This window comes from Ruditapes philippinarum, unplaced genomic scaffold (assembly GCF_026571515.1).
Source record: "Ruditapes philippinarum isolate M1 unplaced genomic scaffold, ASM2657151v2 ctg11499_1_1_1_1, whole genome shotgun sequence".
Taxonomy (NCBI): Eukaryota; Metazoa; Mollusca; class Bivalvia; order Venerida; family Veneridae; genus Ruditapes; species Ruditapes philippinarum.
Window position 1 is genome coordinate 10,483 of NW_026864339.1, and position 19,280 is coordinate 29,762.

General features: G+C 33.5%; 1 protein-coding gene across 1 annotated transcript; it reads left to right on the plus strand.

The window, feature by feature from the left end:
- Nucleotides 1–17,982, plus strand: LOC132725265 (NF-kappa-B inhibitor-interacting Ras-like protein 1). Its single transcript, XM_060710364.1, has 8 exons — nt 1–69; nt 732–851; nt 6,530–6,625; nt 7,135–7,182; nt 8,360–8,455; nt 12,362–12,458; nt 13,554–13,640; nt 15,792–17,982. Exons 2-8 carry the CDS (start codon nt 753–755, stop codon nt 15,857–15,859), a joined length of 591 nt encoding a protein of 196 aa, XP_060566347.1. The 5' UTR covers nt 1–69; nt 732–752; the 3' UTR covers nt 15,860–17,982.
- Nucleotides 17,983–19,280: the final 1,298 nt, after the last annotated feature.

The window sequence follows — 19,280 nt, forward strand, 5'->3', positions numbered from 1 at the left end:
GACATATTTTCTTATTCGCTAATAAATTAGAAGTTTTCACAACAACAACAACAACAACAATTTAACAGAGTAAGTATTATTTTTCTATTTTCTACATGACTGTATGCATTTGAAAAGAAAAACTATTCAATTCCTAATCATATTTGGTATTTACAAGTATTGGTTTTATCTTTAAAATGTATTCATCGTCCCGTGTTCTAGTTTATCAATTGTGTACTTTGAGGTAATTTCGGATAGTTGCGTTTTCGGATATAAATAAACAAAGTTTTTTTAATAACAAGTAACAGTTTAACATTATATAATTAAACTACAGTTAACAGTGTAATAAAATAGTGTTGTTTTTTCTTTACTCCTAATTTACATATGTATTACAAAGCTCTTCAAACTTGGTTTAATGACATATTTTAGATTTAAACACATTTTATGCTATTATGGGTATAGTATTAGTAAACCTAAAAATCCTCAAGCACTGACTGGGATTTGAACCACCAGACTTCTGGATTACAAGGTGGATACTCAATCACATCACTAAAGGGTTAGACCAAACAGCACAGTTGTTGGAAGTGGCCTATACCTAAAATCACTACAAAGGTATTTGGGAACATGTTGAATAGTTCAAATCTTGATGGATAAAAATTCTTCAAATGTTATTCACTTATGGTCATAAGTAATTTCTTTGTGTTTTTTTTTTTGTTATTGTCATAAGTTATTTCTTTTTTTTTTTTGTCCAGAGCTATAATTATATAACAAAAATGGGAAAAATCAGCAAGATTCTGGTATGTGGGCATGCAGGTGTTGGGAAAACGGCAATCATAGAGCAACTAATGTATGACAACCACAAAGTTGGAACGGTATGTACTAAAGAGTAAATTATTCTGATTTAGTTTGGCAACCATTTTTTTTGGCTGATTAAACCATTTCATATAATTATACTGGTCGGAGACCATCAACCGGACACTTTTGGAACATTTGCCAGTACAGAGTTCATAATTTTTAACCTAGAGACCAAAAAATTTGACACAGTTCAGCTAGGTTCTTCTCCTAACTAACAAACTAGTTTGTTTATTTCTGATTGTATGACACTTACATCTGAGGCTCGACAAGGAGGGTATCAAAATTACCTAAATAGTCAACACTACAGTACCATGTGTCCGTACAGCTATGTGCATGATATGATTTAATTCAGATAAAAGCTTGGGTGTTTTGATTTTTGATTTGTAACATGATATACAGTATGTCAGCAACAAATGCTGAACTTTTGGATATTCTATTATTCACTCTGCGAATGATTATAGCTGGTATATGAGGTCAGGCATTGCTTTCTTCACCCCCGAATTTCAACGTCAACATTCTTGAAATATAAATTAAAATATTACCATTTACGGAGGTTGAAATACATTTATTTACTTAATTTTAAAAGAAACATGCACTTATTGTTGATAAAATGTGACTGACAACCACCGCACAAAGAAAATACTAAATTAAGCATTTTCGGGGCCGTCCGGATTCAGTGGTTGTCCGGTTTTTGTGGTCCCCAACCAGTACATGGATTCCAATGAAGTATGTATTGTTGAACAAAATGCCAGTTGGTACCATATACTTTTTAAATGCTATTGAAGGATCTGCTTCTCCCCTTTTCCAGATTTTTTTTAAAGGAGTTTCATCTTTAACCATTTTCTTTGAAATTAGTCGAGTCCATTTCTTAACATAGCTGATTTGGGATTTCAATGAATATAAAGCAGACATCTCAGCATCCCCATTAACATTTTTGGGACAGTTCTTGTTGTGTTTGGTAATGTATACTACTATATGACAAGATTTATTCATTAACAGCATTGGTTTGTCATCTTATATTTGTCCAAATGATCCAAGTGTTGTCAAATATTGTCATCATCAATATTATTTCATGATATTTTTTTTTTGTCAGGTCGGTCATGCACCTGGAAAAAAATAAAGTATAAAGTAAATAATTATAATAAATCATACATGAATTAAAAAGAAATGCTGGCAAAATAAGTTTAAATACATTGTTTAAAAATATTATTTATCCTATATATATATGCGTAGAGGTTAACAGATTTTTTTCAGTTAAAACTGTCACTGGCAGCAGGTCGACCCTGCATTCACCATGTAAATTGCTCATTAGAAATAAATTTCTGCTTTAATTAATTATAAAACCGTAAAAAATTAATTTAATATTTAATAAAAAAATGATTTCCTTGTTAAATATTCGATATCTCATTGAAACCTGAAGCATCGGTAAAAAAACAAGAGCTGTCAGAAGGACAGCGCGCTCGACTTTTTTAGTGCTTGCCTATAAAACAAAACTTTGACAGTTAAGGGCACACAAGACTTTAACTAGGAATTTCTAAGTACAAATCAAGAAACATTTTCACAGAGTTATCTTCTCTTGCTTACAGATAGGTCTCATGATGGCACATAAGAACTCCAACTTCCAAAGTAATATCTCAAAAGGTTAAGTCAACAAGTGGACAAGAATGAAAATCTTAACTGAGTTTCTAAGTCAAAAAGGGCCATAATTCAAATAAAATCCTTAACAGAATTACCTTCTCCTGCCCATGTTTTGGGACCATGATGGTAAACAAGTATTCCAACTTTCAAATTAATATCTCAAACAGTTCAGTCAAAAAGTGGACTGGTACTAAAAACTTAACCAAGATTCTAAGTCGATAAAAGGCCTTAATTTTTAAAACAAATCCTTGACAGAGTTACCTTCTCTTGCGTACAGATGGGGGTAATGATGTGAAATAGCATTAAAAGTTTCAAAGCAATATCTCAAAGGGTTAAGGCAATAAGTGGATTTTACCCATATTCAATGTATTTTCTAAGTCAAAAAGGGGCATAATTCTGTCAAAAACCTTGACAGAGTTATGTCCTCTTGTCTGTTGATGAAGGTCGTGATGGTAAACAAGTATGGTCAGTTTCAAAGCAATACCTCCAATGGTTTTGAAATAAAGTGAGGTGGTACAAAAAACTTAACCAAGCTCAATACACTTTCTAAGTCAAAAAAGGGCCATAATTCTGTCAAAAACCTTGACAGAGTTATGTACTCTTGTCTGTAGATGGAGGTTATGATGGTGAACAAGTATGGTAAGTTTCAAAGCCATACTTGTAATACTTCTGAAATAAAGTGGGGTGGTACGAAAAACTTAACCAAGGTGTGACGCCAACGCCGACGCCGGGGCGAGTAGGATAGCTCCCCTTTTCATAGAAAAGTCGAGCTAAAAACAAAAAAATTTAGAATTTGAAAATTGGCCGAAACTGAGCAGGTGCCCGCCGAAACATAAATCTCAATTTTAAAGACAAATGCGCTAATATTTAAAAAAATAATTATATATTGATATATTTTATTATAAACCAAGACTTAATCTACCATGATTTTATTTTGTTACTCGTTTATACGTGATAAATCAGTAATGGAAATAATCGGATTTCACCGCGTCGGTGAATTCAAAATGGCGGACTCTGATGGACTGTTGAATTTCCACAACTCGCTGTATTTAATCGTAGATGCGGGTGCTTTAATGGCAACATAATTTTATGATTTATGAATCATTTTTAAAGATAATTCAATTTATTTTCTAGAACACTATTCGTTTTTCTTCACTTACCGATAGTTTTCAAGCAAATCGTCGGCGAGTATCGGGCGTCATAACTTTTTTGTTTGTAAACATATTTAAATGACGAAAATTCCGCGGTGAAATGTAAACATATTTCTGATTGGTTGCAAAAAATCATGAATATTAATTAGCAACAAATGACCCGCAAATAAGGTCATGCGGCATACATGTGACAAGCGCGTGTCCACAATCGGGTTTTGTACAATCGGCCGAAAATACACCTGTATATTAAGATTAACTGATAATGATTAAAATGCATATTATGCATGAATAATGAATTTTATATCATTTTGAAGACAATTTATCACTGATTTATTTCATATAACTTTTATAATGGTCAATATTAAAATTTATTGTTTTACAATCAATTTTATGAACACACTATCGATTTTTACGCTAATTTCTTAAGCTGTAGGCTTATCAGTTGGGGTTGCTAATTGTTCTATGTACATCACTACATGTGATTGATATGATAATTGGAATATATCTATGGGGAAAACTAAGTAACTTAGTAACACTTTAAAACAATGGAGAAGGAAGCTGATATTCAATTAAATTATTATTACAATTATTGTTTGTACTGTTCCTCCTCCTATTAATGAGTATTTTTCTCAGTATAATAACAATATCACTTTAACTTCCCTGTGGGTGTTTCTTCAAAATCTATTGTATATCTTGCTACAAATGTACTTATTGATCACTTTTTAAAGTTGAATCCTCTTTAGATATGGTTTAACAATGGAATTTACATTGTATACACTACATATGAAACCCTGTCACTTACATCTAGTAAAGGAGCTCCTCCGAGATGACATGACATGATGTTAATTTGAAAATCTTACATCTATAGATCAATTTGGGCACTAAAAACAGAAAAAAATATGAAAAAGATAATAAAGAAATCATATCCAGAATGTAACTGAAAACTGATATTTAATGTGATTTTTAGATCAAAGCTAAACACATTTAATTAAACACTTTTCATTTGCAGTGATTAAAAGAATGCAAACAATCACTGTATAGTAAGTCATATTAAAACATTTAAGCATAGGAACGCCATACCTTATTTTAAATAATTGTTTATATTAACAAATAATTTTATCTAATAGTGCTCATTATAATCATTTCAGAACAGTTTTCCTTTTCTAAATATCTTTAGAAATAAAAGAATTACAGTGTAGAGCCCTTATTTTCAAAGATTTTAGAATTTTTTATTCAATATTTTTGTGCCCCCACTTTAGTGGCGGGCATTTAGATTTACCCTTGTCCGTCTGTCCGTCCGAGCGCACAAGAGGGTATATGTTGGGTACTGAATACCAATCCTACTCACTCCGTATGTATCGTTGGGTATTTTCTTTGATTGTTGGGTACTTTTTTTGCACAGTAAAATACCCAACAAGAATACAAATGTAAGAACGTCCGTCCTTCCGTCCGTCCGTTCTCTTTTGTGTCACACGTAACTCAAAAAGTATTTGACCTAGAGTCATGAAACTTTACAGGAGTGTTGATCAGCGTGTGTAGTTGTGCACCTGGGTATTTTCGTCTGGATATTTTTAGTATTTTTAGAGTTATTGCCCTTGACTTAGTAAAATTTTGCAATATTCAACTTGTGTCGCATGTAACTCAAAAACAAGTTTTTGACATAGAGTCATGAAACTTTACAGGAATATTGATCAGCATGTGTAGTTGTGCACCTGGGTATTTGCATCTGGATTTATTTAGTATTTTTATAGTTATTGCCCTTGTTTTGCAATTTTCAACTTGTGTCGCATGTAACTCAAAAAGGATTTGACATAGAGTCATTACACCTTACAGGAAGGTTGCTTAGCATATTTAGTTTTGCACCTGGGGTTTTGCTTGTGGATTTATCCAGTATTTGTAGAGTTATTTCCCTTGACTTAGTAAAAACTGTTTCATTATGTTGTTATTTGTTCCTTGAGTGCTTGAGTTAGAATCAACCAACTTTACAGGAATAATGATCAACATCACTAAATTACAGGAATAATGATTCACATCACTGTGAAGCTATGCACCTGGGACTCTGCATGTGGATTTTTTCAGTTTTGTTAGAGTTATTGCCCTTGTCCTTCAGTAGTATAAATTTGCAATTTTCAACTTGTTCATGCATAGCTCAAAAAGTATTTCACTTGTAGGCCTGAAAAATTACAAGAATGTTGGTCAGCATGTGTACTTATGCACCTTGGGGTTTGCTTGTGGATTTATTCAGTATTTGTAAAGTTCTTGCCCTTTACTTAGTAAAAGATTTTTAGTTTTCAAAAAATATTTGACCTAGAGTCATAAGATTGACAGAACAGTGGCGCGGTGGGGGCACCCGTGTCCTATGGACACATTTCTAATTACTTTGTAACTTTCCATAGATAATTTTTTTCCTGTGGATTGGGAAAATAATATACTATTTTCAGTTGGGAATATGACTCAATATCAACTATAAAATAAGCCCCACCCTGTCTCAAAAGTGTAAGTCATTGTGACCATTTAGTACGGAATATATCAACACAAATTGAGTAAAACTGAACAGTTAGGTCAAATCCATTTTTTAACTTCTGTCTTTGTTTTGAAACCTGTCCCTGATCTTACATTTTTCTACTTTTACTATTTGAAATACCCCAACTTTTATGACAAACCATTTCATAGTTATCACTAATTTTTTCAGGTAACATGCTCTAAAATCATGAAATTACTTCTGCCTTAAAAGTTGGGTCAATCCATATGTAAAGCCCTGTTTAGTTACAGTATATTGGTGGCAAGGTATATCTTTGCTAGCATTCTAAAGGTCAAATCTTGTTGTTGGCACAATAAGTACTGTTTTTACATTAAAAGCATAACTTTATAATAAACATTGATATCCTGTGGTATTTATTTTCCAGTATATGCATTCAACAATTGAGGATATTTATACAGCAATGATAGAGACAGATAGAGGAGTGAAAGAAAAAGTCCGGATCTTTGATACAGGAGGGCTTGTAAGATATTACGATATATATTTTATATGTTATATATTATTATGCATATCAACGTACTGTTTACAGCTTACTTTGATGCACATTGTATTTATGAATATGGTGAACATATTTACATACTGTTTCAAAAAACTTCATTAAACATGTTAGATCTTAAGACTTTAAATGCAGACAGTCTTTGGTGTTTGCCATAGATATGCTTAGCCAGGTTGTAGCAAAGGGCATTACAAATAAGCAAGCTTCTGTGCAATGAGGCTCAGTATTAAAGGGATTGTGCTAGTGCTTTTAAGCACAGTGTCCTCATGATATGACTTGAATGGGTTATCATATGAATGTGCCTAAACACAGCATTTTACTCTGTGTTACTCTATAACAGTGTAACTGAAATATTGTCAAGGTAGAAAAAACGCAATAATTTTCAAGTCACATTGAAGTACAGTTATTAGAAACAATTTGATACATTTATCTTCAATATCTGGTGTAATGGAGCTTTCTTTTTTCATTTATTTTAGGATGGAGTAAAAACAGACATGCCAAAACACTTCTTTACTTTTCCTGAAGTATGTATGTTTTTTTTTTCCCCATATTTTCCAAGTTGTGTTTTCATTATTTGTGGCTGAGTGGTTAAGGTTATTGACTTCAAACCGCTGATAACATCAGCAGTTCTACTCAAGTGCCCATTTGTGACCTAATGCCAGAAATTATGCATGGAAAGGCACTTGAGGTCTTCCTCCACCAGTAAAGCTGGAAAGTTGCCATATGACCTATACTGTGTTGGTGTGACTTAAAACCCACCAAAGAAACACCCAAAAACTTTCATGTCTTAATCAAAATGAATATATATGCTCAATTTTTAAGCAAAATCTTTCAATAAGCGAAACCTCATCCTGGATTAACCTGTATTTATGTCAAAGGAAGAAACATGGTCATGACTCTACAATACTTGTAGTGCTCAGACCCATGATGTCAGGGTTGAGAGGTAGTTAATCAGGAAAGATTTTATAAAACATTGAGCTTTTATAACTTTCAAATAAAAATCAAATCTGTTAATCCTTATCAGGCTTATCCCCATTTAGTATAAGGGAGTGTCCGTGGCCAAGAGGTTAAGGTCATTGACATGCCTGTCACCACTGAAGGTTTGAGTCGTGCAAGTGTCTCAGCATTCTTTCATGTGAGAATGCTATCAAGCTAGCTTATGAAATATATTAGTGGTTCTACTCAAGTGCCCGTTTGTACCTGACATAACTCACAGAAGGGTACTTTAGGTCTTCCTCCGACAGTAAAACCAGAAAGTGGCCATATGACTTTTATGCATACTGTGTTGGTGTGATTTAAAACCTAACAAAAAATGTATAATGGATTGGCCCTGCTTTAAATTTTTGATATGAGAGAATCAATGTTAATGTGATAAGTTTAACCCTTAACCTGCTAAATTCTTTGAATGGACTTGTCCATTTCAAATTTTTGGAACTGTCAATTATTAAATTCAGGGATATCAAGTTGAAAGTAAGCCAACAGTATAAAGTCTGGTCAAATTGTACAGACATGCAGGTAGTCCCAGGTCTTTACTCTTCCCAAAAGGTTAATTACTTTTTGCTGTATAGTAGGTACAGGGTTAAAGTGCACAGTGTATATGGTCAGACTTTAAGGATGTTCAGGCTGGTCTACATGTATCTTTTTACTGGTTACATATTTTATTCCTTGCTTTATAGTGAAGGTTTTAAATTTATTTTGCAGGGTTTTGTTCTGGTATATGATGTAACAAACTGGGATTCCTTCCAGAAATTGGAGAAGATTAAAAGGGATATTGATAAAAACAAGGATAAAAAAGAAGTAAGATTCACAAGTTACTGTCTATTATTTATGTTAAACCTGCACTATTATTTTTCAGATAAATAAATTGTTTAAACAATTTGTGAAAATAACATGTTTTTTTTGTGCCCCCACGTTAGTGGCGGGCATTTAGATTTACCCTTGTCCGTCCGTCCGTCCTTCCGTTCACTTTTGTGTCGCACGTAACTCAAAAAGTATTTGACCTACCGTCATGAAACTTTACAGGAATGTTGATCAGCATGTGTAGTTGTGCACCTGGGTATTTTCGTCTGGATATTTTTAGTATTTTCAGAGTTATTGCCCTTGACTTAGTAAAATTTTGCAATTTTCAACTTGTGTCGCATGTAACTCAAAAAGTATTTGACCTAGAGTCATGAATCTTTACAGGAATGTTGATCAGCATGTGTAGTTGTGCACCTGGGTATTTTCGTCTGGATATTTTTAGTATTTTCAGAGTTATTGCCCTTGACTTAGTAAAATTTTGCAATTTTCAACTTGTGTCGCATGTAACTCAAAAAGTATTTGACCTAGAGTCATGAAACTTTACAGGAATGTTGATCAGCATGTGTAGTTGTGCACCTGGGTATTTTCGTCTGGATATTTTTAGTATTTTCAGAGTTATTGCCCTTGACTTAGTAAAATTTTGCAATTTTCAACTTGTGTCGCATGTAACTCAAAAGTATTTGACCTAGAGTCATGAAACTTTACAGGAATGTTGATCAGCATGTGTAGTTGTGCACCTGGGTATTTTCGTCTGGATATTTTTAGTATTTTCAGAGTAATTGCCCTTGACTTAGTAAAATTTTGCAATTTTCAACTTGTGTCGCATGTAACTCAAAAAGTATTTGACCTAGAGTCATGAAACTTTACAGGAATGTTGATCAGCATGTGTAGTTGTGCACCTGGGTATTTTCGTCTGGATAGTTTTAGTATTTTCAGAGTTATTGCCCTTGACTAAGTAAAATTTTGCAATTTTCAACTTGTGTCGCACATTACTCAAAAAGTATTTGACCAAGAGTCATGAAACTTTACAGGAATGTTGATCAGCATGTGTAGTTGTGCACCTGGGTATTTTCTTCTGGATATTTTTAGTATTTTCAGAGTTATTGCCCTTGACTTAGTAAAATTTTGCAATTTTCAACTTGTGTCGCACATAACTCAAAAAGTATTTGACCTAGAGTCATGAAACTTTACAGGAATGTTGATCAGCATGTGTAGTTGTGCACCTGAGTATTTTCGTCTGGATATTTTTAGTATTTTCAGAGTTATTGCCCTTGACCGAGTAAAATTTGGCAATTTTCAACATGTGTTGCACGTAACTCAAAAAGTATTTGACCTAGAGTCATGTTACTTTAGAGGAATATTGATCAGCATGTGCAGTTGTGCACCAGGTATTTTCGTCTGGATTTATTTAGTATTTTTAGAGTTATTGCCCTTCACTTAGAAAATTTTTGCAATTTTCAACTTGTGTCGCAAGTTTCTCAAAAAGGATTTGACATAGTCATTAAACCTTATGGGCAGGTTGCTCAGCATATTTTAGATTTGCACCTGGGGTTTCGCTTGTGGATTTATCCAGTATTTGTAGAGTTATTTCCCTTGACTTAGTAAAAAGATTGACAGAACAGTGGCGCGGTGGGGGCACCCGTGTCCTATGGACACATTTCTAGTTTCAGTTGCTTTGCATACAGTGCAACCATTACAGAATAACTCTCTGGACAGCAATAACCTCTTGACTAGCCTGGGGTTCAGGCGTTGATATTTTTTGCTTATTCATAACATGAGCGCTTCTTCATACTCGATCGTGTTTTGATAATATCAATGCCTGGGGAAAACCTGCAGGGTTTCTCATGTAATTATACCCCCGCACAACAAAGTTGTAAGGGGGGTATACTGGAATCAGCTTGTCCGTCCGTCCGGCCGTCCGTCGGTTTTTTCTTGTCCGCCCAATAACTTAAGATTCCTTTGACCCTTAGTCTTCATATTTGGCATGGAAGTTAGTCATGATTAGTAGATGACCCCTATTGATTTTGAGGTCACTAGGTCAAAGGTCAAGGTCACAGGGGCCGTGACTTCAAAAAGCTTGTCCGCCCAATAACTTAAGATTCCTTTGACCTACAGTCTTCATATTTGGCATGGAGGTTAGTTATGATAAGTAGATGACCCCTATTTATTTTGAGGTCACCAGGTCAAAGGTCAAGGTCACAGGGGCCTTGACTTCAAAAAGCTTGTCCGCCCAATAACTTAAGATTTATTTGACCCAAAGTCTTCATATTTGGCATCGAGGTTAGTCATGATTAGTAGATGACCCCTATTGATTTTGAGGTCACCAGGTCAAAGGTCAAGGTCACAGGGTCCTTGACTTCAAAAAGCTTGTCCGCCCAATAACTTAAGATTTATTTGACCCACAGTCTTCATATTTGGCATCGAGGTTAGTCATGATTAGTAGATGACCCCTATTGATTTTGAGGTCACCAGGTCATAGGTCAAGGTCACAGGGGCCTTGACTTCAAAAAGCTTGTCCGCCCAATAACTTAAGATTCCTTTGACCCACAGTCTTCATATTTGGCATCGAGATTAGTCATGATTAGTAGATAACCCCTATTGATTTTGAGGTCACCAGGTCAAAGGTCAAGGTCACAGGGGCCTTGACTTGAAAAAGCTTGTCCGCCCAATAACTTAAGATTCCTTTGACCCACAGTCTTCATATTTGGAATGGAGGTTAGTCATGATAAGTAGATGACCCCTATTGATTTTAGGGTCACCAGGTCAAAGGTCAAGGTCACAGGGACTTTGACTTCAAAAAGTTTGTCTGCCCAATAACTTTAGATTCCTATGACCCACAGTCTTCATATTTGGCATGGATGTTGATCATGACTATAAGGTGACCCCTATTGATTTTGAGGTAACTGGGTCAAAGGTCAAGGTCACAGGGACCTTGACAAAAAAAAAAAAGCTTTTCTTCTCAATTGCTAAAGTAAATGTCCTGTCCGCAATGTATTGATTTTGACATTTTCACATTTGAAGCATGTAGAATACATAACTTAGCAATGCACTGGCTTAGTAACCTCAATTTTGGCAGGGAGATTGTCCTTGAGCTCTAAATGGCCACTGTTGATTCTGACAAAGTGGTATGCGGGGGTATTCACGCCATCATAGTGGCAATTCTAGTTATCGACTAATGATTATCCTAATAATAGACCAATTAGCATGTGACCAACAAATCACATGACTAAATCAAAATTGAGGCGAAGATGCTGAATGATGAAAATTTGACGCCATTTACCATAATAATTGCGTCCAGCACATTTCTCTGATGCTCTCAGACTACATATACACGTAATTTGTCTTTAACTTATCAAACATGTTGATCAAATTCACTCATCATGCAATAAACTATGTCAATAAGTGTAAAAACTCTCAATTTTTAATCGGAAATGGTGTTTTTTCAAGCAAGGCTCTTACTTTGCGTTGAGTTTCAAAACACTTAATGGAAATTCGGTTTCTATTTTTAGAAACTAGACTGTAGTTGCATGAGTTATCGTTCTTTAAATTACACCCTTTATATACCGGTGAATACAAGGTGGCGCTTGGATCGAAAATTGTATTTCCCCTGGCTTTCAATTTGCCGAACAGAAGCATATAAAATAATTGACAGACTAGAACCCAGGCTACCTCTTGACCACAACTGTATCATTATAAATTCAACCTCTCTAAAACAAGACTCGTCAGTTATAACCAAGGGGTGTTACTCTGGCTGCTGTGACTGAACTGTATGTCTTTGTTGTTGATGTTGTGTTTTAGGTTATACAATGAGGAGAAGTTGTAAAAAACCTGCCATTATTTTGACAATGAAAAAATAATGACATGTATTTAGTTCTATTTACATTATTTTCTTCTTATTTTAAGGTTCATATTATTGCGATTGGCAACAATAAAAGTGAAAACCAAGAAGATAGACAAGTAGATTTTAACACTGCTCAGACCTGGGCCACGAGTGAAAAAGGTACGCAATATTATTTGTTATTTATCTTGTATAAAACAGGAACATTTAAATCTTTAAGAAAATTCTTGTCTCTAAATTTGTATTCTCATAAATAAGTGTCTTAGTTGGGAGTCCTCAAAATGTTTGATCACCTTTTCTTAAGACTGGTTGATATCATTGTGTGAGTGGATTGTTGCGTTGCTCTATACTACCATTTTCTAAATGTTGTGGAAATTCTCACAAAAGTTTTAAAAACCAACACTTTGCTTACTTCTGGATAAAATCAATAGTATAATGTTCATGGGAATGTAAAGAATTCAAAGATGATCTACTTTTCTTTTATTTGTTTCCATGGTTTTTCATGTTTTGTGATTTGATTTGATGATAGAGCAAAAGTGTTATATTTCCTTAATTTTAATTATCACATACTGCTATATCTGCATTTGTTTCATTAGATTATATAGGGGGAGATAGAGCACTTCAACATTTCCCAATAAGCATTTGTTGACATATATATAGAAATTACATGATATAATTTAGTAATTTGTTCAGCTAGAACCATTTAGATGTCTGACAGTAACCTCTGAAATGTTCTAAATCCTTGAGATGTTTTAAGTGTGTTCATACTGTAGACAAAATGTACTACGGATTTTTGTCAATGATAATATTAATTATTGTAACTCACAAATTTTTGGCATGTAGTGTAGTGGAATTTATGACATACTCAATTGTATAAATCATATTTTGAATCAAATTGGGGATAAAGCACATCAAGAATCAAGAGCGATTTAGTGTCAAGTGCTGTGTAGCAAAACTGTTAAAAATTACCTCCTGTTGGTTTTAGTGTTTCCATATTCTAATGGCTCTTGGGTATTAATATTTAATGGTTAAGTTACACAATGCTGAAACCAGTAGTGGTGGGGGGATAGAGGTTAAGAGATTTTGCACTTTTCATGATCACTTATGAAACAGATTTTATTATTTAGCCAAGTTTTGTCATCATTGCTTTAAAGTGATACATCATGTACTTTTCTCAGAATAAATTCATAGAAATATATCTTTTGGAAAAGAAATAGTGATTAAAGTTGTACCATATCTTGTGTTTGTTTCATATAGTGAGGTTATGGGAAGCCAATGTACCAAATAGACAATCTCTGGTTGAACCATTTGTATGGTTGACATCTAGAATTACACAACCACAGAGTGAGTATATGGTCTATATAAGATGTGTAAACATCAATGATATGAATATGAAACGTGCCTAAGACATGTGATGATGTTTTAATTTTTAACCCTCAACTCCCTAATGACCTCCCTGACGTAAACATGTCGTGTAGATTGAATACTAAAATTTTTGAACTTGTTGAATTCAGCAATATTATGCTTGCTAGATGCTCGCATAATATAATTTTATTCAACTCGTTCAATAAATTTAGTATTAAACCTACTCTCTTCCTAATATTCTCTATATATATAATAGTGATAACAGAATTTTCAACATAAGTTTTAGATGATGGCATTAAACTGGCAAAATGGGTATGTTAAAAATGGTATGATAAGGATACTTTGTAAGTCCCCTACCGGTTTAACTGGAGGGGACTTTAGGTTTACCCTCCGTTCTTCTGTCCGTCCGTCTGTCTCTCTCTCCGTCTGTCTGTCTGTCAGTCTGTCCGTCCGTCTACAAAACTGGATCCCGTGATAACGCAAAAAGTACTGAAAATATTTTAATGAAACTTGATATATGGATAGATGGCAGTATGAAGATTATGCATGTCTTTTTCTTTTCTTCCTATGTTGAAAATTCTGGTTGCTATGGCAACTTATATTCTGAAAATATGACAAATTTAACTCATAAACTGGATCCTGTGATAACTCAAAAAGTACTGAAAATATTTTCATGAAACTTGATATATGGATAGATGGCAGTATGGAAATTATGCAGGTCTTTTTCTTTTCTTCCTATGTTGAAAATTCTGGTTGCTATGGCAACTTATATTCTGAAAATATGGCAAATTTAACTCATAAACTGGAAACTGTGATAACTCAAAAAGTACTGAAAATATTTTAATGAAACTTGGTATATGGATAGATGGCAGTATGGAGATTATGCACGTCTTTTTCTTTTCTTCCTATGTTGAAAATTCTGGTTGCTATGGCAACTAATAGTCTGCAAATATGGCAAATTTAACACATAAACTGGATCCAGTGATAACTCAAAAAGTACTGAAAATATTTTTATGAAACCTAAAATATGGGTAGATGGCAGTCTGGAGATTATGCACATCTTTTTATGTTGAAAATTCTGGTTGCTATGGCAACAAATAGACTGAATTTCAAGATTTCTGATTTAAATTTTTAAGCTTTTTCACTCGAAGTTCTTTATTTCTTAAGGTGTTTACTTCAAACTTTAAATATAAGTTTCTGGTCATCAACCACATCATATGTGACAAGGTTTACAACTCTAGCACAAAAATTATCAGAATTACCTCCCTTGAACTTAGAAGTTTTATGAAAAAAAATGTTGTCTTTTTTAAATAACTTCTTTATTTCTTAATGTAACTACTTCAAACTTCATATATATGTTTCTTATTATCACTCAACATTTTTGAAAAGGTTAAATACTCTAGCAAAGACTATTTCCAGAATTATGTCCCCCTTGAACTTAGATTTTTTTCGAGAAATTGGTATTTTTTACTCCAAACTTCTTCATTCCTTGAAACTTAAAGTAAAACTCACATCATATATGACAATGTTCATAAATCAAGCATCTTTATTTCAAGAGTTATCTTCTCTTTAAGAATTTTGCATTAAAATATGTTATATTTTGGTAACAGGGATGTTTGAAAAAATAACTTTAGAGTCTCCTTCAGTCTGTCTGTTTGTCTGTCTGTCTGTCTGTCTGCTGTCTGTCTGTCTGTTTATAAAAACTGTTTCCAGAGTTCACTTTTAAAGATTTTTTCCAACAAATCTACTTAAAAAAGAGAAAAGTTGAAACATTAGTTATTCTTATTCATCCTGAGAAAATTGGACCTTTTGATTATCTGTTGTATAAACATAATTTCCTTACAAGGCAGGGAAACTTAACACATTACTGTGATAAAGACAAACTTAGAAATCAAAAGATTTAAGTTCATTCACTGGTAAAATTGAATGGCCAATGGCCCATCAGAATGTTGCTGAGGTTCTAACCGGTAGGGGACTTATGGATTGCTTGCAAAACTATGATAATTGCTTGTTATTATTATAGTAAAGTCTCGCAATTAAGACCAATTTGGGATCCTGGTAGAAGTGCTCTTATTATAGAGATGGTTGTAGGGTTATATATGTGGTAACTGTGTCTTTTCTCGATTTCAGGTAAATCAGGATTCTTGCCTAGCAGAAAAGCGAAAGGAACCAGTAGTAATACTAATATGGATGGATAATGTAGAATTAGAGACTTGATATAGGGTACCAGCTTTAATGTGTAAACAGGATTTGGGAACCGGAAGTATTACTCATTCTTGTATTTAAAGGATAGATATAAATGGAAACAAGAAATATGAACAATGGTGTGACTAGATGTAGGATAGCATCTTCTAAGAAATGAAATTGTGGGAACCAGGCATATTGCTTTCACTAGTATTTAGATATATATTTCAAAACAAAGAAAAAATGATAAGAAAATGAGGAAGGACTTTGTGTATGGACACTTAGTGGTTAAGGAAATAAAAATACTGGAAACAAATAAAACAGTCCTGAACAAACTAAATGAAATAAAAAGGGCTTTGAATATGTTTGATATTTTATAGATTATAGATTAACTTGTAATCAAGTGGGTTTTTTCCAGCTAATGAGGCTATGAAAAATTTTGTCACCTCATTGCAACGCTTGTTTTGGCCACTTAACCACTTCTTTTGGCCACACGTTTTAGGCACTTGAATGCTTGTTTTAGCCACTTGAATGCATGTTTTGGCCAATTGAACACTTGTTATGGCCACTTCTACACGTGTTTCAGCCACTTAAATGCTTAATTTATAGGAAGCTGATAAAAGACACTATCCACTGAACAACTCAAAGATAAATTTATAGTACTCGTCTACAGTGCTATTTTATGGGAACTTCTTTTTCAAACATCTGTTACAACTTTTCTTACTGCAACCTAGGTGTTATTTAAATGATAAATCATGTAATCATGTCTTGATTCTCCCCAAAAAGAGTCTGGTAAAATTAAATGCAAACTGCAAAATCATTATAATTCAATGGACACTAGTTTTTCTGGAATTTATGATCCAGAGAAATTTCATTTTGTCTGTGCTATTATTATTGGCATTACATTATTTGCATTTTACTTTTTGCAAAAACAGACAAACCCATGAAAAAGTCATTTTTTAACAAAACTGTGAAATTTCATTCCCATAAAACAAAATAGACAGTATTACATCTTAAAGAGAGTTAAAAGTGAATGAGGTTTTGAATCAGTATAGTACACTTGAACTTTTCTTTTTGCATTATGTTTTTTTTGTTTGAAAACTAAATATTTTCTGAACCAGATATATACAATGGAACCAAAAACTTAAAATGAAACCAAATACTTAAAATGGGTCCAAATACTTTAAATGGAACCAAATACATAAAATGGATCAATATGTTTAAAATGGAACCAAATACTTGAAATGGATCCAAATGCTTAAAATGGAACAAAATACTTAAAATGGATCCAAATACTTAAAATGAAACCAAATACACAAAATGAAACCAAATACATAAAATGGAACCAAATGCTTAAAACGGAACCAAATGTATAAAATGTTTAATATTTCTATTTCCAAAGAAATTCCGTTACACTCCAAGTATCATAAATCAAAACCATTTAAATGGGACCTGTGCAATACTTTTATTTAAATAAACCAGATTTCAGGATGATTTAAGTCTGAAAGTACAGCAATGTCATTGGTCAATATAAAAAAATTTGTTTGCAGCATTAACCAATAAGATTCAGTAGTATTTTAAGACCGGTTTACATGTTCTTATTATATAACTGCTTCTTCACAATTTGAGATGAAACAAAAATCAGGAACAAAAATATTTCAGTATAGGAGTAATTTATTAGCAGCAAGCATTGAATTTTTCTGACAAATTTGAAACAGAATAAAACAGAAAATTCAGTAAATATTTGCTTTGTTTGGACAAAGAACTTTAATTTGGTGTAAACTCAGTATTTTTGTATATCATATTATTCATGCAAAACTAAATTTGTAAGCTAAAAGCCTTGAACCTTTATAACAAAAAGTCTTCAGTTAAACAGAGAAAAGTTAGAAAATTAAAATGTTTTGTACCATTGTTTGGACAATTTGTTTCATTTGCTGTAAACATAATAATTTTTATGTATCATTTATATTGTTCATGCAAAACTTTAAAAACTGAATGAATGGCATATACATGAAATATCATCGTGAAATTTACATGTTGTAAATGTTTAACTTATTTAACTCCTTTATTGTAATATTCAGTTTCATATTGGCCAATGTCATTGGGATACATGTACTGTATATTTATATTTTTCAAATTTAAAAAAAAAACGGATAAAATGGGCAAAATGTAGTTAGTTTTTGTTCACTACATCCTGTTAGATTCATAATTATTATTTTATACCATAGTTACACTAGTTTTGTTAAGCATAATTATTTTGTATGTATTTTGTTATATTGTACCATTGGTATAATGTATTTGTACTGTTTGAAAATAGAATACAAATTGTATTGAAAGTGTTACGTATTTATCTCCCCCCCCCCCCCCCCCCCCCTCCCCAAAAAGTCACTCCTTTTTGTCAGATTTATCCCTCCCTAAATTTGCCAGATTTACACAAATAGAAAACCCTTTTTCCATGCTGGATTGGAATTTGGCCACCTATGGTGGCTGATTTGTGTCATTCGTGTTTTCGCCCCGCGACCCCGCCAAGCGAAATGTCGAAAATTATCAAGTTCAAATGCCGCCGTGTTATTTCTTAAATCTCGCCCCCCCCCCCCCCCCCCCGGGGCGAAGTTTCATTTGTTAAACTTTTTGTTTGTTTTCGCTCCGCGCCCACGCCATTTTAACTTGTTAATTCTTGACTTTTCGCTTGGCGGGGTCGCGGGGCGGAAACACGAATGGCACAAATCGGCCACCATAGCCACCTAAAAAGAGCCATGCCAGTTTTCACATGCGTGTAGTCTTACCAGCCTTGTCCCAGTTGGTCGACAAAATAGGTTTTCATCTCGATATCCCCAAGCAGTGTCTTTCAAATCTATTTGAAAGACACTGCTCCAAGTTAATAATGGACTGTTCCTTAAATTAAATCTGGACAGATTCATTAAAGAATTACAGCAGGTTCAGGGTTAAATCATTATAATATACGAGTATATTGATGCTTTATCTTTATTTGGAAGGCTAACAACGAAGTACAAACATATTTTACTGTAAAATAAATAGTGGAGAACTGGTATGCGTAACTTTCTTGTAATTCGTGACTGTCAAACTTGATCGGCTCCATAGCGTAGGAAAACATCGCCAGCTTCAGGCGCCGAAGGTCACTGGTTCGATCATTGGCCAGCGCCATAGGCCTTGCTTAACTATTTACCATTGTGGCAGAGGGTTTTTATAAGGAACGAGGTGTGATTGATTAGAAGGTCTGGTTTAGCAACAGACTTCGAATAAATTATTTTACGTTTTAAGATAAATCGTCATATATACTGAACAGCAACACGGGTACAAATGTACGTACGTCGACAAGAAATTATGATTTTTTTTTTCTACAGAATTAAGAATTTTCATAACCTTATTCACTATGAATTTAACTTCCTACAATTGTATTACCAAGGGTATTAC